The 24,926-nt window shown below is 36.9% G+C and overlaps 1 protein-coding gene across 2 annotated transcripts in view; it reads right to left on the reverse strand.

Annotated features, from left to right (window-relative positions):
• Positions 1–23,889: 23,889 nt before the first annotated feature.
• The window catches only part of LOC124158688 (sensory neuron membrane protein 2-like), a 47,997-nt gene continuing 46,960 nt past the window's right edge, over positions 23,890–24,926 (reverse strand). For both annotated transcript variants that reach the window (XM_046533921.1, XM_046533922.1), the window contains 2 exons: positions 24,464–24,589; positions 23,890–24,240 (listed from right to left, as the gene is read on the reverse strand). In XM_046533921.1, the coding sequence (XP_046389877.1) occupies positions 24,061–24,240; positions 24,464–24,589 (306 nt within the window). In that variant the 3' untranslated portion in view covers positions 23,890–24,060. The remainder of the gene's footprint in view (positions 24,241–24,463; positions 24,590–24,926) is intronic.

Raw genomic sequence — 24,926 nt, forward strand, 5'->3', positions numbered from 1 at the left:
ACATCTGGGTAACACTGTCTGTACGCCCGTAGCAGTTTTTGACGAAACGCACGGCCTTCCTTTGTATTTTATTCAGTTCGCGGATTAAGTCTTTGTTCACCGCATCCCATCCGCTCGCTGCATATTCAAGGTGCGGTCGGACGAGAGCGAAATAGCACCTTTCTTTTACTTTCTCATCCGAAAATCTTCCCACAATACGCTTGACGAATCCTAATTTCTTCAGGGCTATGCCGCAAATATTCCTTATATGTGTTCCCCACGTGAGGTTCGAGGTTATTGTAACTCCCAGGTACTTCACTTCGTCTGTTGCCTTTATGTTAATACCATCCACTCCATAAACATGGTCATAGCTGGACGAATTCCGCAAGAAATGTACCGTCATGTATTTGCTCAGATTAAGTTCGAGTCCCCACTCTTGGCTCCACAAATGAACGTTGTTTAAGTCCGATGGTGCAGGACACAGCCAGAAAAAAATTGGAAAAACGAGACGTTATTGTGACTGACTCGTGCATGGTATCGATCACAAGGGCGTAGAGGCGTGTCGCCATAATCCTCTCAACAAGCGGATGCCCACAGCCGTCTAGAGGGCGCGGTCCGCTCGCTCCATTTGCATTTTCCAACTCACCTTTTCCAACTCCACAGCGGTTCTCTCCGCAAGTCTAATTTATATAACCGAGGTCTCGCCGCAAACGGGGGCTCCCATCACTCAGACCCGAAATCACAATTCATGGTGAGAATTCAATTCGAGGAAGGAGAAGATTAGATACGACGAAAAAATCCTTCTTCAATCGGCAGCTATCTCATCATAATGTCGAATTATAAGTAAAGACTGTCCCACAAGCCGTGTGTCATTTTTGACCTCTAATTTTAGTAAATTTGCCTCGAGCAATTTTCATGAAAATTGGTATACTAATGTGAAAAGGTCTTACGTTTTGTAACCTGTAAGCAAAATTTTAAAATTGTGGCTTTTGACCTCACATTGTGGGTCCAAAACAAAATTTTGAACTTGCATTATGAGGTTTCAATATAAAAATATCGAGATAGAAAAAATCTGAATTTCATTGGTCTGAATGTCGTTGTCACGATGACCCGACGTTTATCTCTATGACCTTTTTAACCCCGATTATGACCTACGGATACGGATCTATGAACTGCAAAACTGACTTGGGCACCCTTTTAAACCCATGGTTCCACACGTTGGTTGTAATGATGGCCCGACGATTAACTTTATGACCTTTGACCTCCGTTTTAGCCATGTAGGTTAATTAGTGGATTAGATGGGTATTTGGACAATACCAATGACTTGGGCACCCTTAAGCCTATTGTTACCCACCTCTGTTGGTATGCTACTATCTTTACTGTGACCTTATTGGTCAACGCTGGAATTTTCGTAAATAAAAGTTATATTTACAGTATTATGGTGTCCGAAAACCTAATAATTGGCATCTTGATAAATAAAATTCAGACTTATTTCTATCTCGATTTTTTTTAACATTAAAACTCCATAAGGCAAGTTCAAAATTTTTGCTTGGACCCACATTATGAGGTCAAAAGGTCAAAATTGTAAAACTTGGCTTACACTCAACAAAACTTAGGACCTTTCCCCGTAAGTAGGCCAATTTTCGCGCATATTGATCGAGACAAAGTTACAAACATTAGAGGTCAAAAATGACACATGACAACACAGTCTGTATGTATAAAAGGATTGCTAAATAAGAGAAAAAACACCGTAATTTCACATATTTTACTACGCGAAATCTTAGTTAATGTCATGCTATAAGGTCATCAGGAAGAGAATCGCGTTAGGAATGGAGACATTCATGAACAGGAGGGAGTTTATGTCAGGATTTTTTGGTATGTAAGAGTTTAATGGAAAGGTTAGCGAAAAGTCTGATCCGGTGTGAAGCGCTTTTCGGTGCGGAAACTTGGACGATTAGGAAGGAAGACGGGAGAAGACCGGTGGCCTCGAGATGTGGGTGTGGAGGAGAATGTTGATGTAAAGTGGACAGAAAAGAAGAGGAAAAGTTACAAAACCCTGGTCATACTCATAAGAGGTGAAGCTTCTTTAAGTTTCCGTAGTGAAAAGATTTTGCATCATAAATCCTAAACATATGCGAAATACATTTAATCACATGGAAATACTCTTTATCGGAGTATCTTCAACAAATATAATTCTACTGGCTGAATACTGTGAAAAAATCCGCGACAGCGAACTTTTATTGACACGTCGACATTTCTTAATGAAGCACCCCAATAAATTCTATTCGGAATTGGCCAATTGAAAAAAAGCTGTCATAACAATAGAAATCCACCTTTAAGATTATTGTTCGGGGGAAATATTTTCACGGTCTATTAACCCCTCACATCCCTCCCATTCCGTTTCCCTCATTTATATAATTCCAGCCCGGAATTCTCCGATTCCCTTAGAAACCACTCCATTTACCCCAATTCATCTCTTCCTGTTTCTTTCCCGAGGATTCCGAATCACAAGCCGTAATAAACCTTCAGTCTTCCAATCCAATATCGCTTCACATTCCTTCACCTCCATACCCTTCCAGCATCATCGATGCCGTATTTCAATCGGTATCTTTTCCATTCTGAATTTCCTTCTTTTTCACACGATAATCGCACATTGTGAGAATGAAACAAAAGAAGACCAAGATTTTGCGGGTAGTTGCATAGAGCATTGCGAGCTAATTGTAAGAATGCGAGACTCGACGTAAAAATTGGTGGGTAAAACTTCAGCAAGTAGAGCAGCTCAACTATTTGGGTCACACATTAGAGGAAAACGGATGCAGAAGTGAAGAACATGAGGAAGAGAATTGCGCTGGAAAAGGAGGGGTTCATGAACAGGAAGGTAATAGTTATGTAATAGCTGAAAGAAAAGGCTACTGAAAAGTCTGATCTGGAGTGTAGCGTTTATCTTGGATACTTAGGAAAGAGGACTAGATGAGACTGGAGGCATTCGAGATGTGGGTGTGGAGAAGTATGGAGAAGGTGAAGTGGACGGAGAGGAAGAGGAACGACGAAGTGCAGGGCATGGTGGGTGAGGAGTGGCAGCTTCTAGATGACATACGTAGTAGTTAGATGGTATGGATGGAGCGAGTACTTAGCGGGAAGGGGATGTTGAAAACAGTGTTGGAAGTTAGAATGTTGAGTAAACGAGGGAGAGGAAGGAAGAGAATAGGATTTTTAGATAGAATGAAAGGGAGTAGGGATTATAGTGAATTAAGGATGCAATACCATGAAGGGAGGGGAGGCTACCAGAATGCTTCTCAAGAACTCCATGGAAACCTACCTTAATCGGTAGAATGCTTCAATAATAATAATCGTACGTTCCGATCCATCATCCTGCAACCCATCACACAAAACAACTACACATCTCTACTGTTCCACCGATCTTTACATTCACGGCGAGCGTAAGAAATCACGCGCAGAAAGACTTAACCGGTGAACATAATAAATACTAAGGAAACCTGCGCGATTCGTTTGGAATGGGACCATTACTCAGCTTTAAACGAACGAGACTGGGAACCGCGAAATAATACTAGGTTACGTCCTTGTCTCCCATTACCTGAGCAATTACTAATAGATATCTTTCAGAGCGACTCGGAAAACATCATCATAGTTATCTTAATTATATTTCCTGGTCAGAAAGAAAAGAAAAGATAAGATAGATACGAGGGTTACTATTTATGTATCCGGAATAAAAAATAGAAACAATTATTTGCCATTGAGAATTGTTTTATTGCTTTTCCAATTATTCTCCTCGATGATCGATACACTTTTGCGTACGTTTGAACCAATATGGCACCTTTTCATTTTGATTGAGTTATCTCCAAAACCTGCATTTTGAACGCATCAACATTTTCTTCTTGCATCGAAAATCGTTTACCACATAGTTAATTCTTCACGAAACGGAAACAAAAAGAAATCATTGGGTGCCAAATCAGGATTGTATGGCGAACGGATGATTCATGAATTCGATGTTTTGACCGTTTAAATAATTAGTTGTTTAGGCCTATGTGTGTGAGCTCGCATTGTCATGGTGATGGGTGATCCTACATCGCCAGTTGTTTTTTCTTCTTTCTTCAATGACTGCTGGCAAAAAAATTGTTGTGTGCCATTCAGAATTGACCGTTCTACGATTCTCTAGCGGCACGGTAGCCACATACCCATTCATCCCAAAAAAGCAGGCAACAATTTGCTTCGAAGTGCTTCTGGCCCGAACAACTTTTCTTGGGTTTGGCTCATCTAGGAAGAAGACACGCACGCTTTTCTTTCGCGCTCATATGCATAGATCTAAGATTCTTCACCTGGGTAAATGCGGTACACGGCTTTTGATTGTACCAATATAGTATTTTTTAGCATTTCTTCGCACCAATCCACACGAGAATATTTTTGAGTGATTTTCAAATTATGTGGAATCCAACGCGCACAAATATATTTCACGGCTAAATATTCGAGTAAAATATTGTGCATGCTTGCACCATTTTTTTCTGATTCTGACAAAGGACATGATCGAATCTTATACTATTCCATAAATTAAAACTTTCTTTTACATATATTCAATTTACGTGGTTGACGAATAAACTTGTAGAAATGTGACTTGAATATTGTATAAATTAATCTTAGGAAATAAGAAATATAACGGGAAAGATTTTGTGCAATTTAATATTACCTGACGTTTCTAACTTTATTTTCTAGAGTTATAGGACTAGCAGTTAGCCTGATATTTTATATTAGTATGGGAGGAAATTTTGTTCAAGGATAAACTTAAGAAATCTTTTTAAACTGGGCCAAAGAACTCTTGCCAAAAAATTTAAATAATTGAGACAATCGCATTTTAAGGTAGTTTCCGCATTTGACATTATTTCTAGCAAAATATTTATAGGGATGATTCAAATACGTCGGTAAAAATACAAAGCAAGCAAATAGCTAATTCACTACAAACTATAGCATATCGCGTATCTTACATAAAGTTTAAAATTTATTAAATATTCAACAAATAACGAAATGAATCTAGAGCATTTTCCTTTGAATTGATTCTGACGAATATAGTTCAATAAGAAGCCGGCCGTCTCCTCTTCGAAAGCTTTTCTTTCAGTTTTCCCTCCTCCACTCCCACCATGGTCCTGCTTCGCCTTCTCCTTTTTCTAACCAGCATTTAACCAACTTGCGTTCGCACACGTATAAACTACCGCCAGCCATGGTCGCGAAACGGTGGTCAGAATCCTAACCACGGTTAACGGTAACTTGCGTTCACATCTCGTATTCTAACCATGGTCGGGCTTAACCAGCGTAAAAAGAGCGTAGTGTGGGCATTTTCCTAGTGAACTGTCTCAATAGGGGGGTTTCCTTTTATTTTTCATTGCCTAAATCGAAAGATTATTACTCCTGGAGTACGCATTTAACGCTTTTAGATTTTTAAATGACCAAATCTATTTTTCGCGTTTAAATGAAAAGTGATAATTTTCAAGCGCTTGAAAACGCGACGGCTAAGTATGAATGCTGGAAAAAGCCCGTGTGACGTAATTCTGGTTCCCACAGCAGCAAGTGTAGTGACCTTGGGGCGAGGATATGCCCGCCGCTGCGATGCGGGCTGCTAGCAGGTAGCAGAGTACCCTGCTAGCAGGTAGCGCTTGGCTTAAATAAGGATTATTAATACCTTATCAAACGAAGGAAACTTTCCGACCATAGGCAGTTTTAATAGGTGATTATTAAGATATGTTTCCCTGAGCTCTGTGCCTCATGCATGCATTGGTATTCTCAGACGATGTAAAATTCCTATCTACTCGTATAGAAACTAGGTCCGTGTGACGTCGTGTGCAGTGGCATCGCATGGGTGCCAATCTGGCCTTTTACAAATGAGGTTAAAATTGACCAATGCCATGCGTCTAAACTGGGATTTCTAAAACCAAATAATTGATATATAATGAAAACACTAATGGTGGGTAACGAATCGCAATCAATGCCTTTAGTTATCTTTTATGAAGGAAAGTTCCCTATTCCGGCATTTATTTGATTTGTTAGTACGATGGATTTTTTTCCCATGTGTCTGTGCTCCCTCCTCCGTATTACACTCCTCCCCTCCTCCTCTGATCCTTCCCCTTCCCCTCCTACTATTTTTGGAAGCAGTATATATCCGTCTGTAGATGAAATACCTCAGAACCTGATGATGACACGAGCTAGTTGAAACACGTGGAGTAGACTTTTAACATCAAAATAAATAGGCAGTGCTGTTGCAGGATTTTGTATTCAAGATTGGCATTCATACTGCATAGCCGGCTACTGAACCGAATGCTATGAGTAAAGACAAGGCAGTGAGTTACCGAGAATTAATGAAATGATTTGGACTCCACGTCTGATTAATCCACATGAATGCATACTTCTCCTCCGGCACCAAGTCTGGACATCACGAGATTAATTCAACGCTAAAATACGGATGTTTGTGAGCAGTAGGAAAGCAAAAAAAATCATTCCCATCATAGTAAGGAAAGAATGCCGAGTGCATTGGAATCGTGACCCAGATTCAAGATACTGGAAAAATTGACTCGTGGCATCGCCAATCGTCTGCGCTCATCCATTCATGTGATGGAGAGGGAAGTAAGCAACATTACGATCGGGGAGCGAGCTTCTTTTTTTTGCCATGAGTCGAACGCAGAATTCCAAGCCTAAAAAAAATTAAGCTGTTACTCGTAATATATGGCTTTCCGGTCATCATTTTACCTTTAAAGATTTCTTTTTTTGATAAGGTTCCGTATGCATGAATTCCATTCGTACTTCCCGGAATAGATTCAGGAGTCTAAATACCGAATGGCCTTGATTGAAATTCTTCCCTTGGATAACGCTCAATTTGGGTTAATCTTCTGCGACATTGGGGCATTAGGGATACACGTGATCCGTAAGGTTGACAATTTGTGGTGATGAAGTTGATTTCCTCTTACTTTCCCAGCTGTATCCGAAAATCGATCGACTCTGTGATAGTTACCTTAGCTTTTCTCCTCCATTTTTTTCCTATTTTGTTTTACTCTTGAGTTTCCTTGATATATTTTCGCATTGTTTCCTCTTTTGGATACATTTTTCTGCCTGCAAGTAGCTTCCTGTAGGCCAACAAGCTTTTTCTTTCATTAATACAGGGAGTTCCTTCTGAACGAATAACTACAGCTATTCCTGGAGTGTAATTAGTATCGAAAAATAAGAGAGGTTCAAAATTACTACCAGATAAATCCTTTTTGGTTATTTATTATTGCCCTAACAAAACCGTTTTGTGTTTTATGTGGGCTATCATTCTCCTCTATTTCATGATACTCGCTTAGCTCGCTGGGGGGGCTCTGCCCCCCCTAGGCCCCCCCGAAAAAGGCCTTCGGCCTGTTATGCTCACTGTGGGAGGTCTTACACTTTTTGTTTGCTACTTGTTACTTAAGGATCGTTTACTTTTAAGCTGGCTAGCTTAGGTATAAGCAATATTTCCACTTTCACGTAAAACGAGCGCATGGTACGTAGGCTACAATGTGAATGTAAATATTTATAAAGAGAAACGTTTTTCTGAGGGGCTAAAAAAGTAAAATAAATTTCTACGAGTTTCTCTAACTTATTCAATTCAAATACAAAAAACGTTGAGACCACGTTCCACTGTAACACCCAATGCATACGTAATATCATAACATAACGACTTTACGAATTACAATGAAAAACACGTTTATTAATTATTTTCCACAAAACAACCAAATTCTTGATATACGAATAAGATGTAACAGCTGTTCCCCTTCGTAAGCGAATTACGTTGGGACTGAATATCAATATCTAGAAACAAATGCGCCTTAGCATGAATTGGGGCTAGTATAACGAATTTTATCGAAATATTATTTATCGTGATCGTGAATGATTTCACTTCAGAAATGCCTCTATTTAAAGTTTTAATGAATCGGGATACACAAATATCTCAGCTTTAATATCCAAAACGCAATGCGCAATAACTCTGGTGAGAACGGAGTGAGTAACGGATCACAGCCTTTGGTGTACAAGACATTGTGAATGTCAAGATTTCGATAATTTTCACAGTTGAATAACTTAGTCACTCAAGGAAACGTGATTAACGCAAGACAAATAATTGAATAAGAAATACCTTTATTTGCACTTATCTTCCATATTGTATTATTCACTGCCTATTCACTCCTGCAGCTCACGGATAACATTATACATTAAAAAGGAAATTAACGGAAAAAAGAACGTAAACAAAAATAAAAAGTTATCACCATCACAAAACACGATAGTAAAATCATTTTTACCAACCTATATTATGTAAGACTTGTTTAAAAGTCTTTCTACTACAATCGTGTATCGCCAACAAGATACGAACTATAGTCAACAGCACGAATCATATTTCTAATATGGCATTTAGAGCACTTGTTAACTTTGAAATTAATAACCACCACACTCTCGAGGCAATATATCAAAAACAACAACTAATTTCTTACCTTACATTTCTCCGCTTTTGATTTGAATGCGCTTTGATTTAAACAGATGTTTGTTCTTGCGGAAAGAAGACGCAAAGAAATAGACACTTCAATTATTACTTTCTTAATTTCCTACCTTATATTTATCAGTTTTTCGTTTCATTTCCCTTATCTTCTTTCCCAATTTAGCTCCTCTTGTTTGCATAAACAAATCTGTTGCTATGATTGTTCGTTTGTATGACTGCCGCGCCGCCATTGGAATTTGGTGGCCATTTTTTGAACTAATCCCCATACACTCAATTTTATATGAATAGACGGATAAATAATTGTAAATTTAGTGTTTTCATAATTTTTCCTGGGGTTTCAGACAATTTTAGAGGGGGTCTTCATTAGACTTTTTGCCGTATCTCGTCTCGTTCACCCCAAACATTTGTATACGTGAATGAATGAATGAATGAATGAATGAGTGGTCGTTAGGGGATTTTATTATATTTGGTGGCCATTTTTTGAACTAATCCCCATACACTCAATTTGATATGAATAGACGGATAAATAATTGTAAATTTAGTGTTTTCATAATTTTTCCTGGGGTTTCAGACAATTTTAGAGGGGGTCTTCATTAGACTTTTTGCCGTATCTCGTCTCGTTCACCCCAAACATTTGTATACGTGAATGAATGAATGAATGAATGAATGAGTGGTCGTTAGGGGATTTTATTATATATAGATAAGCCATAAAATGTGATTAAACTCAAAATCAAGTTGCAAAAACAAAACCATCAGCCAATATTATAACCATTAAAAATGGGCCAGTAAAATATTATTTCTTCAAAAATACATATCAAATTATAATTAGATTATGCATGAATTGTCTAAGCCTGCATCGATTTAGGAACGATTTTATGGAAGGATGAAAATTTAGGATTTATTATAGTCGGTTGCGTGCATTATCACCATATGAAAAATAATTTCATCACTAGCTCTACATATCTTCTAAGCCCATCATATTAGGCCTTTAACGTATTTCAGCAGATAAAAGGCCAGAAGACAGCAAGCTAATGTAATACAGCATAGTGACCTAACGAGTTGAAAATCTGCATTTGACGTGCCTCTGGGATCGCTAATTTGAATCGCCAATTGGTAGCCTAGCTGTTATTTTGTCATTTCTAACTTCTGATGGCGCCAAAGTAATGGAAGTCCATGCATCCGAAAGTGTGAACAACTAAGAATTGGCACTTTCAAACGCGCATATTTCCCCAAAAATGCAAATATTTTAACCCCACAGCGCTAACTGGGAATTGTTTGCGTATTTATTTATGTACTTGGTTTCCCGTAGCGACCATTAATTCGCCTTTCGATGAGGTCCGTTCATTCAGCGATGTTTACACACAGTCGTTAATTTATCGTGCTCTCTTGCTTCTTTGCTGACGTTCCGATGCTAAAAATACATTCCCTTTGTCTCTCTAAATATATGTCTCACGAACACATTATTATGCAACATTCTACACTGAACAGCGAGTACTGCATTCGTGGAGATGCAGAAATGAGCCACTGATTTTTTTCTATAATTTATCATATTTGTGAAAAACACCAAGCGATGATTTTGATGTAAATAAAAGTGTTCTGACCGCATAAAACACCTCACTCCACATTAGTACAAAAAAATCTGCTTGTAAAGTTACCTTTGAAAATGCACGCCATCACGTCGAATTTAGGGATTAATTATTTTTTTTAATTATTATTCCGTACATATTTAAAAACACCATACAATGGTTTTGATGTAAAAAAAACAGCTGTGACCACGCAAAACACACTATTCCATGTTAGTACAAAAATGCTTTTAAAATGCACGCTATCACATAAAATCTAGGCATTCTCGATACAAACGTGTTTTCTCCGCGGGTGACCCAATGAAAAGTTATATCTGCAGAAATGAAAACATTCAAGGCCATCATTTATCAATCCTTTCTTCGGTTGAAAAATTTTGCTTGAAAATGAGCTTGCATGTCATAAAGAGAAATTTTCTGCTGTAGTTCATTTTATCTCTAAAGCTATTGATTTCGAGGCAATCTCTAGAAATGGAGACATTAAAAGGATTCATTGTTTTGGAACCTGGTCGCAACCTTGCAAAATTGACGCCCTTAATCCCAAAGTGCGGCATAACGAGTGAATAAACTTGGGAGAGAATGAAAACAGCTAAAACAAACGAAGGCTTCTCTACTGGGAGCTTAACGGAAGGGCTTAATTAGAAGGAAAACAACGAGACGTGGTCTCAGGTGGTGCATGAAAATGAACCTCAATAGAATATTTCCTCGTGTTATAAGAGATTTTGTTTGCACTTGGAGGGTAAACGAATAGAATTACTGTACCGAATTTTATCCGTCGCAACCAGGCTTAATTACCTATTCAAAACTTACGCGAATTATATACTTACTGCTTTTACATGGTAAAACATTGATTTAATTACTGTTAATCCATGTTTACTCTTCCCTACTCGTAATATCAATGAATACGACTCGCTAGTTTCTTAATAGCGTACGAGAAAGGTATATGTATTATTAGTCTTATCAGTCGCGAACCTACAGTACCTCAAAGTACAGTGGCGAAAAAATTAGCGCAAAGCTCACTGGCGTCTGAATGCGGACAGTTCATGAACTATTTGAAGACGTCCGTCTTAAAATAGTTCATGAACTTTTTTTTACTCCTCGTACTTTTATTTTTACTCCTCGTAGGGCCGTATTTTACTCCTCGTGTCATACTACCGGGAATTTTCAAACTACATTCCTCTTGTAACAGATAAATTAAATCACTTGCGTCGCAGTGTGACGAAACGTAAGAGACACACCAACGAACTCTTCCCCAAATTGTCCAAAGTAGGTATGTTTTAGTTCACGTCTCACCTAAAATAGACTTCATTCTCGCTGGGATGTCTGTGGATCCGGGCGACATTTTGGTGAATCTGCTTCATATCCATGGAAATCCATATTTTTACCGCAATGCATTCCCGTTTATTTCATTGAAATAACTTGAAATGTTTTCATTGTAAAAAAACGAAGAATAAAATCATTTCAGGCTTTATTTTGTGGATGTTCCATACAGCCATGATAAAAAACTACAAATGGAAAATACCACACTTTAAGACAAAACACAACTACCGACCATGGCTTCGACATTCTATCAAGCACACTCAGTATTTATACCCAGAGCCAAGGTAGGAGGATGGGGTATACTGAAATGGCGTGAGGGGATTGGGAGGGAGAACAGTTTGAGTGAACAAATGAATTAAGGTCGATAACAGTAAGTTTACAGTACAAAAACTGGGGTGTAGGTGAATGTCAATTTTTTGTCGTCATGGGGATCGTTTGCGTGTTTTAGTATTTTTGTTAAGTAAGGTGTTGTGACCACGCAAAACACCTTACTCCACTTAGAAAAAACTATTTGTAAAGTTACCTCTTAAAATCCTTGCTATCGTGTCAAATATAGGGATTAATTAAATATTTTTATTAATTATCCGTGTATTTTTTTAAAAGGTCAAGCGATGATTTTAATGTAAAAAACAGTTCTGACCACGCAAAATACCCTACTTCATATAAGTGCAAAAAATGCTTTTAAAGTTACCGTTTAAAATGCTCGCTATGTCGTAAAATTTAGGCATTCTTAATGCAAACGTGTTTTCTCCACGGGTTTAACAAAGGTGACCCAGTACAAAATAAAGCATCGTTACCAAGTCCATCCTAGCTATTGGCAAATTGAAATTGTTCCGTAAAATGTAATTTAAGCCCTTTGCCATAACAATGTAGAATATCTATGTCAAAATTGCTAAAATGTTTATTCAGGATAAATGATTTGTAAAACAAGACATTGATTGATGTATCACCTTGAAAATGACATTGAATGTCGAAACCATGGTCGCTAGTTGAATTTGTATAAAAATGTGGAAATTACCGCCGTTGTATTTTTTCATCATGGGTATAGCGAACATTCACCATGTAAATTGGTGATAAATTCTTCACGGGAAATCAGCCGGGTAAGGATGGACATTGCTGCCGTTTATATCTGCCCGGCTGATTTCCCGTGAAGATTTTATCAACAGTATTCACCAGGAAAGCACTAAGTCCTTCCGGGAATACACTGTTGTACAAATATGCATTTCCCAAGGCTTATTTTTTTCAGTCGCAAATAATCTCTGCAATTGAAGGAAATACTGGGAGGGATTGCGGGAGAATGAAGTGCGACTTTTCAAAAACGAATAACGGCTGGGCACAGAGGAGAGATGGCTTAGAAGGAAAGAGAGGAACATTTTTCTGAGATAAAGATGAAGTGATGAGCGGGCTGGGTGCGTGAAGCGAAGACGAAACTCTATTAGCGGCGGCACAAAAATGATGGACGTCGGCTGAAGGCCTTTCGCATTCGAGCGTTGGGAAAATGGACGGGGGAAGCTGGATGGATAAGAAAATAAATGATTGGCAATGATGGCAGGTGGAGAAAGGAGGATTATATACGAGGAAAGGGCAGAGAAAAACACTTTTAGATGGAGGCAGCGCTGGCAGGTGATGACTTGCTGAAGAAGCAGTGGGGTATCCTGGAATTTTGTTCAATGGAGTCCAAAACCAGGTGGGGGGGTTTTAAAAATAGGGTACTAAGTAGAGGGTTTTAAACTAATTTTAACACTTTTCATAATTGGAAAAACTTCATTTTTCAAAGAAATCTTTGGTAATTTCTTCATTTTTCATTAGCTTGTTTTCTTTTATTAAGGATAGGAATTTTGTTTTTTACATTTCGTGATGGGGGATTCCACCACTACATGCCGTATGAGTTTTGTTTTGCATTCGTAAATCATGACGGATGACACAACCGCAAGCAAGATGAGTGCGCATCGTCAAGCGCTTTCTTTGAGCTACGTATTCGGTTGTTTAAAACTAATAAATAATTTTTATAAAGATTTTATCAATTGAAAATAATGAATGATAATAAATTATTAAATAAATGAATGATGAGTGATTGTATTTTTATATTTCGGTGGGGGTCCCGATCCTCTAGACCTCCCCCCCCCCCCCGCTACACCGCACAGGGGTCCCAAATCGAAAAAAGCTAGCCAAAATTAATAACACGCCGTAATATTACCTATATTAGCAACAAAATAGGAATTCCCTTACTGATTTTGATCGTCTGATTTTGGCATTATTTTTACGATATCTCTTCATTTTAGCTTTTTTTTGAGTTGTTATTATTTAAACATTTTTAGAAAATATCGATATAGATGTCATTGCTTTTGGCGATAACTTGTTGTTTATGAAGAGCTTTAATTAGAATAATTTTTATGTATAAGATATATAAATTGTAGTTAAAAGCCATGATAGAACTTACCACATGAAATTGACGAGCCGCTGTGAGCCGCGCGCCGCTGTGAAGAGGGAGGTCTCGAGTGATAGAGGGAAAGGAAGTTTAGCGATGGGAATCCCTTGGTAAATGAACTTAAATACCTACCTATTGTAGAAAGCCTTATGAATTACAGCTTCAAATTTCGAACAGATAGTTATATTTAATGAAAAATTCCAAAATCTCCTTAAAGTGGAGATTAAAGGAGTCAAAGCTGGTTTATAAAAACGTTTACCTGTATGATAGTATGAAAAGTCAATATGCATACTAGCCAAAATTTATAGCAGATATTTACAATTGAAAGATATTAGTTCTAGGGTTGAGTTTAAAAATTCTATGAGCAGCTTTATTTCATTTCCATTTTCCGAGGAGACAAAATCTACAACGTTGAAGACGAGTTCAGACACTACATCTCTATGATGGCCAAAAATTGGTGAAAATATTTCAAGTGGCTACGATTTAGAATAAAAAAAATAAAAAAATAAATAGAAGACCATATATATTGCATTTTCAAGATACGAGTTTCATTGGGTGTAAACGAGCTATAGAAAATTCAACAATAAATCTAATAAGTGTAAGAAACTAAATGGATTTAATCTCTAAGCTAAATTTTAACCTATACAGAGAACCTTTTTTATATTACACCGGTTGAATTTTGGCGAACCTCGAAGTTAATCAATGAAAATATTTCTGTCAAATTCTGAGACTTGAGTAAGAATAAATTTAGTACTGCAGAAGTGTCCTTAATGTGATTGTGTAATTTATGTGAGTATTAATTGATTTTAAAAACATATCTTTTGGAAATTAAAGTGGAACTCTTGACTATGACAAGGAATATGAGCTTAATTTTCGCATCTTGAAGAGTGGGAGAAAATCACATCTTCTGCTTGTGATGTTGAGGGGTTAAGGGTATATTTCAATGAGAACTGAACAAGAAAGGGGTTTAATTACAGGTTTTCCTTTTAGCGATATTAAACTCGTGAATTTGCCGCCTCATTATTCACTGACTCTCTTTGAGCTACCCTCTAACACTCGTCTTACACGGGTATCAAAGCAAGCGTATTCACAAATACATCTCTATCTGAATCATGGAATTCATACCTTGGCTCGCATGCCACCAAAACTAATGCGAAATAATATTTTCTTGAGACTTCGAAACGTAAAAGCATAAGTTAGCTCAAATTTTCCATTCATTTTACGCGGCAGTAGATAACTTGCTATTCCAAACTCACTCGACGGTCTTGAAGGAAAGAAAGGTACAAGTAATCATCAAGAGAAATACCAACCATTCATCAAATTTATTTGTTTTTCTCAGGAGTAGCGTAGATGTATTCATTCAAACCGAGCAGAGAACTAGGCCACAGAAACTGAATGAGGTCTTCGCCCTAACTATCGCGATCTGTCTTTCGGATACCAAACTTAGTAATAGAGAACCTTTGCTCCCGAGAAAAGCATCAAATAAACTAGCTCATATCTCTGCAGTATTTGTGAGGCTGAGCAACTTTAGGTCCGATTAAATGCAGAAGGGATCACAAGACGAATGCACCACAAAGGAAGCATGTAAGTCTTTCATTGAAATCATATCGAATGTGAGGGGGAAAGTTACAATATACATACTACACATTAGTAGTAAATACGATGGATAAATATTAAATGAAAGTTTTTCCGTATCTTTTTTCTGTTTTATCTTTCAGTGGTTAGTGACCATGCATCCTATTTACTAAATCAAATCACAAATTTCAGGTAGGTTTTTGATTTTCCTGACTGCGACTCTAATGAACTTTATTAATGAAATTATATTATATATACACTATATTTGTAAAATTTATCTTTATCAGAGAAAAAAGCGCGGACCAAACACATTCCTATCAGTAACCTCAATTACATATGGCTGATTTGTAATCCACACTTCCACCATCTAAAAAGGAAATTCATATTGGTGGCTTTGAATGAGATAATCATCAAATATATTAGCCAACCCACTATGACCGTTAAGAAAAAGTCTAATCTGCATCTCTTTACATTTTGCCACTAATGTCATTTTCTTATGATCTCTCCCTAGCGATATCCAAAAATCTCAACAGTATTTAAACAGAATTTACTGAAATATTTAGGTACGGGGGGAACAGTGTATTCTTTATGATACTCGTATTTGGGAACAGTGTATTCTTTATGAGACTCATTTCGATTTAAAGTCTTTACTCATTTCCCCTTATTGTACATGATACGAATGTGGATAGGATTCCATTTATGTTCGAGTGACCTCATTTTTTTCTCGGCCCTCTGAGAGTCAGATTGTGAAGTATTTTTCATGCCCGCAATTTTTTGGGAGCACTTTTATAACCGATGTCTTCTCTCCTGAAGATTCCAAAAGCGTCATAAATGCAAGCAAATGGGAATACTTTCATTACTCAATCAAATGCTATATCGACACTGACGCAAATGAGATACAGTGAGAAATGCGACGTATGTGTCGTATATTTCAAGTTTTAGATGATTAAATATTCTGTCCTATTACAGCGTTAGATCACTAGAAGTTAAACAAACATGTTTTCCATTAGTTTAGGGTAGATATCAATCCTATCCACTATTGATGCCTCCACAAACCCTCTGTCTTTAACTTAGCCTCTGAAGCCCGTAGCTGAAGCTCCTGATCTCCTCCATTTTTTCATGACTTAAGTTTAAGTTGCCATGATTCGGAACTTTTCTTTCTTGGAGTTACATTTGACAGAAGATTAGGCCTTTAACTGGGATCTGAGGTCGAGACTTGATTGTGTACATAAAGGAAGACATTCCGATTATGAATATATCAGTTAAGATTTATATAAAAAACATCAATGCCTCAGCCAAAACTGTTTAACTAAGAATGTCTTTCGATACCTATCACGATGGAGAGTAATATTTATTTAACATTTCACTCCTATTACATAGTCTAATGAATGAAATAGTTTCCTTGTTTTATTGTTTTATGCAAGTTACATCTTCATGAACAGAAAGATCAGTAGCGTTCTTTTGGGGGGGAGGCAGGTTCAATTTAAGGTTAGGTTAAGTAACAATAAAAACGACCTCCCTATATTTAATATTAAAATTAAATACGAAAAAAATGATAAATGTGTTGAATGAGCAAAAAAGTTGAAATTATAATATAGAAGTTAGATCAATGATCTTTCCAACCTCATCACATTCCGAAACAAGTTGTTTGTAACCTAGCAAAATGAAGGGAACAAGACGGAGGAATATTTAGTCGGCTCAAAAAAAACTAAAAGGTCATTCCGAAAGCACGATACAGTAGGACCAATGTCGGTTTTTTGGGGTGGATGGAGATTTTGCACTTGAATATCAAGTATGAAGACGGAGACTTGGAAAGCTATCTCTAAACCCTATATTAAGCGCAAACCTTGCTTACTGATTTATTAACTCATTAATGCACACCAAACACCTTACGATACTATAATCAAAGCTTCAGGGCTGTGTGATACATAAATACGCTTGGGTAAAGTTTTCGGGATTTTTTTGGGCTGTCTTATGCTATTTAATTATAACTCTTCGGTGCGTTATAAATAATACTATGGATGATATAGTCAATAAATTTCCGAAATTTATCTCGAATGGAAAATGTACAAGAGGAATACATGTTAAAGTTGATTGAGAGACGAAAATTAGAGTTTCTATTCATTCCATAATAGTTTCCTTTTACTATCATAAAAAACATTACTTCTCTGTACAACAACTTAGTACATAACAGTAAATAAATAGTAATATAAATTTCACAAAACGCTTTTGTATTTTCCTTTCCATTCAATTAAAATGGTTACCTTCAGTTGTAGTTCAGAATATTATTTTGTCTATATTATTATGTTAGCTTGATTAGAGTATGTTGTTTAGTTGAAATAGCGGTATGTAATTTATTCTGAATGAGAATGTGAAAATGTCGTGATCGTAGGCTCAGGTCCAAAAAGTGGCCCTCCTGCTGAAAAATGTACTACGACAGGTTAAATCAGCTGGGGTAACTTCAAACCGTGAGGGCCAAACCTCACGAGGGCCCGAGTTCTAATCTCGGCAGTGGCGGAGAATTTCATAGGTCACCATTAAAATAGTATTAAATAGTACTACCAGAGTAGTAAATAAAATGTCGAAGAGGTTGGATACACTGGAAAAAATTATTATTTCCCCTATTTCCATGGTAACTGCAAAGAGTATCCATAAAAATATTTGCGTTACCACCGCTCAGTAACCAAGGAGTTGCTACTCCATGTTTATGGACAAATAAATCTGAAACAGTGTTGGTTGGTGACAACTAACACCCTGCCTAACGCCTTAGCGGAACATCGCAACAGAATTCCACATAAACGTGGACAAAAGTTAAAAGAGGAGTGAGATAGAAAATGAGCTTTACGCTTTACTCCCCCTACCCCAATTTCGGCATTCCCAATTCTATAGAGGTAATCGGCTGAACTCATATCACAATTTTCGGAGAATCCTTATTTCTCATAAGAAAAAAATCGTTTTCGTGAAAATCTAATTTCTCAAGTACCCGGATCAAAATAATCACTTAATCGCTGCATCGTGATGAGAACGATTATTGTATTTACTTATCTCTAATTACTGGAATTAGTCAAGTAAAAAATTTACTACGACAGGTCATATCGGCTAGGGTAACTTCACGCCGTGAGGGCCGTACGCCGAAGATACGAATTACCTGGTAGTGAAGGCTGTTCGAGTTCTCCACCGGGTAATCTCCTTCATGGCTGCCGACGTTTCGGGGTACGAGTCGTACTCCATCCTCAGGGCTGAATGTCGTTGAAGAGTTGTGTGTCTTGCTGTTAAAACAGCTTTTATTTGCTGGCAATCGGTTCACCGATTTTTTTGAATGTTCCATCTTCCTTCATTTCCCTTTTATTGGCTACCCCGGCCTATATTTGCATACAGGACTCTGTCCTTCTATGTTTGTCCCAAGTACTAGTTTTTGTTGTTGCTAAGTTTTTGATTGTTATTTCGTCAGTATTTTATAGTTTTTCATAGTATTTTTTGCAACGTTCTCTTATTAGTAATTGTATGTTTTGAATCACAGCTTTTTCATGTATTCTTTCGTTGTCATTATCCTCTGCCCCCCATCTTATATTCAGTATTGAACGTAAACATTTTCTTTCTGTTATATATATTTTTTCCCCTGTCGAGTTTATTGGCTAATCCAATCCTTGATGGCGTTGCGTATGTCATTGTAGGTCTTATTTACGTTTTATAGATAAAAACTCTTACCTCTGGTGGCGTTCTGTTATTGTTTAAAATTGGTGCCAAGCCGGCACCAATCTTGAAGTTAATCAATCATAGCAAGAAAACCTAAGTATACCTAGTGTACACACATAGTATCTAACGATTCGATCGATGGATTTTTCTTCCTCATAGGAAAATCCTCTAGGATCGGTAGAACATTAATTGCATATGCTTGGTTTCGCTAATAGTAGGGCCTCCTTCGCTTCTATAGCGTTGGGGTGTTTTTCCCCGTCCCCTCCCTTCCGCTCCTATCCCCTCCCAGAGGCGTCGGCGGGCTCCCATCGCGGCGGCGCCTCTATCCTTTTTCCTTCCTCTCCTCCCCCTCCCCGGGTGATCGGGCGCATAAGCTACGGGCTTGGTTCCCGGCCCCGGTGCGTTGTATCCTTCGAAGGGTTCACCTAGAACCCTCATACTCTCTGTAAACACATAGTACTCATCACAACATTTAGGGTAGGACATGGATAACGATAAATCATTTACTCCAACAAATATGGCATGTAATTTCAAACAGACCTGAGGTAAATATTATTAAACATTAATTATGAATTTTTGAAATCACAATGACGACTACATGCGTACTTTACAAGTTTGAAAACCAGTAAATACTTTCCAATAGCATGGACATCAATTTTTAAACATGCTAAAGGTATTGCAACTGCGATATATTTTGTATTTCACATTGTTCAAGTAGTTTGCTGGTATGTAGGGGTTGTCTTCAGTGAATGGAAAAATTACTCGATCCAAATTATGAAAATGATTTTTTTATGCGATACGAAAGAGATTTAGAGAGTATAAAAAAGGGAAAATAAAAATGTGCAGATGCATCGAAAATGCAAGGAAAAACAAAACGAGAAAATATCACGCTCTATTCAATAGTATGGAGAGGATTATTTGCTTGCGTATATAATTTGGGAAATAAAGACAAATTATTGTCATATTACCCCAGTTGTGAGTTTTTTCTTTATAGAATTTTTATCTTAGACTCCGCTTCCCCAAACGGAAGTCGTAGCGTTGGTATTAAATCATTTGGTTAGGTTTATTACATAAAGTAAACCTCCCTGGTAAATGGAAATGAGCTCAGTTTTGTCATATGTACCCTTAAAAATAAACAATGTTTCCATTAAGACACGCTTTATATTGATCAGCGATACTCTAGATATCGATCAGATTCTTGTCTTTTATCGCGGGTAGTTTTTACGGCATGTTTACGACTGGGAAATGCCTCGCGATATAAAATGCTGTTGACGCTGCCTTCGGAATAGGTTTGTATGGACCGTATTTTAATCAAAACTGCTGGCGTTTTATGTCTTTTGAGCCAGTCTCTTTCGAGAAAAGAACTCCTGCCTAAATCTGAGGCTTCCGGTCAGGCTCGAGAAGCATAAACGAACAAATCAGGTTTATCAAGTAGAGCTTCATCCATTGCTTAATCATGATTCGATTCCATATTTGGACGCATATCATACCTTTATTGCTCGATAAATAAATAACTTACTGCAAAAATAATTCTTCATGTTCTGGTATTAATTATGCAGCGCGATGACATCAGTACAAAATGATTAATAATATAATATCTCAAGCAATCTAAGCCGATCACGTAGCCTCCGAGTCTCCAGCGGCTCCCATCCTTATTCCCTTTAAAAGTTATACAACGCTTTCCGTTAGCCTGTAGCAGTTTATGAGCCGCGCACCTTCCTTTTGAAATTTTCTAAGTCAACGTATTGCCTTCCTTGATTACTGGATCCATATGCTCGCTTTGTATTCAATGTGTCATATGACGACCGTGAAAGAATACATCTCTTTCACAGTTTTTCATCCTAAAACCTTTTTTAAACACGCTTGACGAATTCTGGCTCCTTCAGGGCTCTGCCTCAAATATTTTTTACATGTGTTCCTCACTGTAGGACAAAAGTTACCTATCTTAACATTCTGACTGTAGGGCAATTTTCACAAAAAATACTTTTCCCTAGTAGTAGTAGTAGATAGTAGTATTTTGTTTTTAGGGTGCCTCGACAACTAAGGTCATTTGCACCAATACTTTTCCCCATCCGATCGTTGTGATGAATGGCTATTTCGAGCAAAGTATCGATTCAAAAGCGGCATTGATCACCAAGCCATATTTTAAGATAACAGTTTCCAGTGCAATTTATTCCTAGATATATTTGCTGATATTGTATAAGCTACTTCCCCTTCATCCATTCAAATTGTTCTAGCCCCATTACTACGATTTCTCTATTCCCCTTTACAATAGATTGTGATTGAGAGCCACTTTAGGAGATTGAAGAGACCACAATACATTGACGGCGGGAATGGCATTGTGATTCGGGCTAAAGCGAGTGAGTCAAGACTCCAGTGACGTCCCCAACTTATGAAATGAGGAAGGCGAAGTTCGCTTTCTCTTATTTCAAGCTTACGAGAGAATGGCTTAATGGTGATGATTTCTTTTCGTCGTTATATATACCTGTTCTAATTGCTTATAGTAGTAGTGTTTGCATATTTAATTATAGTATTTTGTGCAGTTCCTCTATTGTTAACTTAAAAAAAAAGTATGTGGACGAATTTTTTAAAAAGTATTTCCAAAATACTGCATTCATCCTTTAAATCGAAAAAATTTTATTAATTTTTATTACATTTTCCACCCTGTTAGTACCTGATGATGCTGAAAAGCGAAACCGGTAGTATTAATAAATGTAAAATTGTGGAAATTGCTCCTGCTTTTTCATTTTCATTGCTGTTAGTTCCAAATTGTTGATATTTCTATTTATATTGTTGAAAAATGCATATTATTTGTTCTTTAGCGGTATTTCCTTGGGACGATTAATAAATTTCATTCATTATAATTATAATTTTCCATTCCATCATCCAAATTCATTCAATGAATTGCCATATCGGATCTGAGTAAACTACCACGTTGTAGACGCAAATGCTCCCCCTAAGACTAAGACTCTTCTGTGTCTAAATCTAGCCAAAAACATTGTTTTATATTGCTAGCAATAGAATTATTCCTCAAATAGAGTACGTATTTCATAGAGTGAAAGAGAACTCCGCCTGAAATGAGCACCATTTTAACATTTTAAAAAAATGGTGTTTCCAATTGCTCATGGAAATGCATCGACGACGTAGGTAGGCAATTTTCGCTGAATAAGGAGCATATATAATTTTACTGCATTACTATTCCGGTCGATTATCGTATTTATTAAGACATAATGCTGCCATTTTGGGAATGCGCCAATAAGTTTGGTAAATCCGAAGGCCTATATTTTTATTAGGACCTTATTAATACCTTATTAATAAGTAATTACGACCAAAAAGGAGACGCGTAGGGCCCAAAGTGGGAATTTAACAAGAATTTAGATCAATGTACATTATTATTCATGCAGAAAATAATATTCACAGGGTACAAAATCTGATAGTTTTTCCTAACATCAAGTTCTATTTACAAATATTTGGTGCCGGAAAATATCATCGCACTTATTACGGCTGTAATATGGCTTGAAGCATTTGCGCTTAGGTTTATTCTCCTCTTTTTAGTGAAAACTTTGCATAACCATCAATAATTCGGACGAGCTTTGAATGGCATTTTTAGCTAACAGCTTTTTGGCACTGTAATTGTATCTTAAAAATTTGTGAGCACTATTTGATGCATTAAAGGAGAATCAAAGCAAAGTCCACATAGAAATCTTTCTTAAATCATTCCATATCAGTGTGGAACGAATTTCATATCTATACTTACGGGCCTTCCATTGAAAGACTTCCATAAATATTTCGCGATTTCCTCGTGGATTGATTAACGCTTTTAACTGTAAACTTGACAAGCATCTTGGCTTTTACAAGCAGGGTTACATGTATCCAATTAAGCCTATTATCAAGAGACTCGTATGTACGATTATAACACGTTAGAAAGATTATCCCACCGATGCTACAGCTTCCTTACACTAAAATATTGCTCCGGCATAGGGATCATGTTTGTAGTTACTTGTGTATTTACCTTTAAGGCGTGCCTATATATATATATATATATATATATATATATATATATATATATATATCTGCCGTTGAAAGTTAACGACAATAAATCCTACTCCTTCGGAGTACAGCCTCAACATGATTAAGAGAGAGTAAATACCTTATCCACTCAAACATCGTCTAAAGAATAGATCAGGTTTTTTGGGTAGGTTAAATTACATTTGTTAAAATATAAAAGAATTTGTCAAACAAGAAGTATTATAGAATATCATCAACTAAGTATCGAGACCAAATATTTTACACATTCTATCCTAAATTTATCGAAATTTCGCTCATCCATCTTGGAAAGCAAGGGGTGTCTCCACAACAACAATGGAGCAGTTTGACCATTTGCAATAATATCAACATTAATATTGTTTAGCTGACTTTACTTTGTTTAGCACATCTGACTTCACAAACCGCCCAAGCTCAAATTGGCTCTAAAGATGACTCGATAATGCAAAACTCACTTCCACTTTCAATCACTAAACATGCTGTGCACCACCACAGGACAGTGGATTCAAACAAATTGTGCATTTTCACATGTCTTAATTGGCGAGGTAAGTTCAAATTTACCTACTTAGAAGTTGACCAACCAAAAGAGGCAGCATTATAAGAATGGTCCCCATCTGGCAGCAAAATCTGACTTTAAATATGAGGGTTTAGTGCTACTTTAAAAGCACCACACAATAGCGGATTATCAAGAGCTTGAAATAGCACCTGCAAATGTTGACACAATACATTCAAAAGTAATAACTTCAATTATTCTATAAAAAGAAAATATAAATATTTTATTCAGCAATTTTAATATTTACAAGCAAATATAAACCAACATCTTCTTTTGAGTAAATGTTGTTTTTTCTCCTGCCCTATGTTGAGTATCATTTCCAGGGTAACCCTGGAAATGATACTCAACATAGGGCAATGAAAGCTATAGCTTTCATTAATCACAATTTAAGTGATCTCATCCCACTACGACATTTTGCCAACAAGAAAAGACAAATTCCAGCAAATATCATGGCAATACCAATTCCAATGAGACCCCACGTCACGCCTGTCACAATTTTTAAGTTATTAACCAATTGATCTTTCAACTTATTCACGTTGGCATCATCCAATGAAACACCCTGTAAAGAAAGAGTGTAAGAAAGAATTTTAAACACACAAATTTTAATGCATACACACAAGTAAAATTATTGATGATTTCACTCCATTTTTAATATTGAGTTTTTAGCTGCTTAACTACTCCAAAACAACACGGTGTTGCTCATGAAAATTTATTTTTAGTTGGAAACACTCTTTTCGCTTCACCTCCATGGATTATAGTTTCATTTGTCAATTTCCACTTACCTCATTGATCCAAGCGATGGGAAACAATGCATTTGTTAAATTGTTTGATACAGAAAATTTGTCATATTTCTTCATCTGCAAATTAAATTGCACTTTCTTTCCTCCACGTAAAGGAACACCCGTATTCTACAAGCAAAGAAAGTATAATTATATGTCATCGTACCACAAATGTAATAACATATAGCTGTGAAAGGAAAGGAATCAAAACATCAAATACCAAAAACAAACCAAATCTGGCTGAAAATAGTGCCTTGATTGTAGAAATGGGGGGAGGAGGAAAGTTGTCATCCTTTTTAGGGTCATGGATGTTTTATCTGAACTTGTATCAGCAGTTGCAGACATTACTTAACTATTTATTAATATTTTCCCTGATATAACCTGATTAGTTGATTAGCAAATACAGCAAATGCTAATGAAAATTGATATTTGAGTGTGAATAAATTTTTGATGCAGTGAGGTGAGG

Source organism: Ischnura elegans, chromosome 5, assembly GCF_921293095.1.
Source record: "Ischnura elegans chromosome 5, ioIscEleg1.1, whole genome shotgun sequence".
NCBI lineage: Eukaryota > Metazoa > Arthropoda > Insecta > Odonata > Coenagrionidae > Ischnura > Ischnura elegans.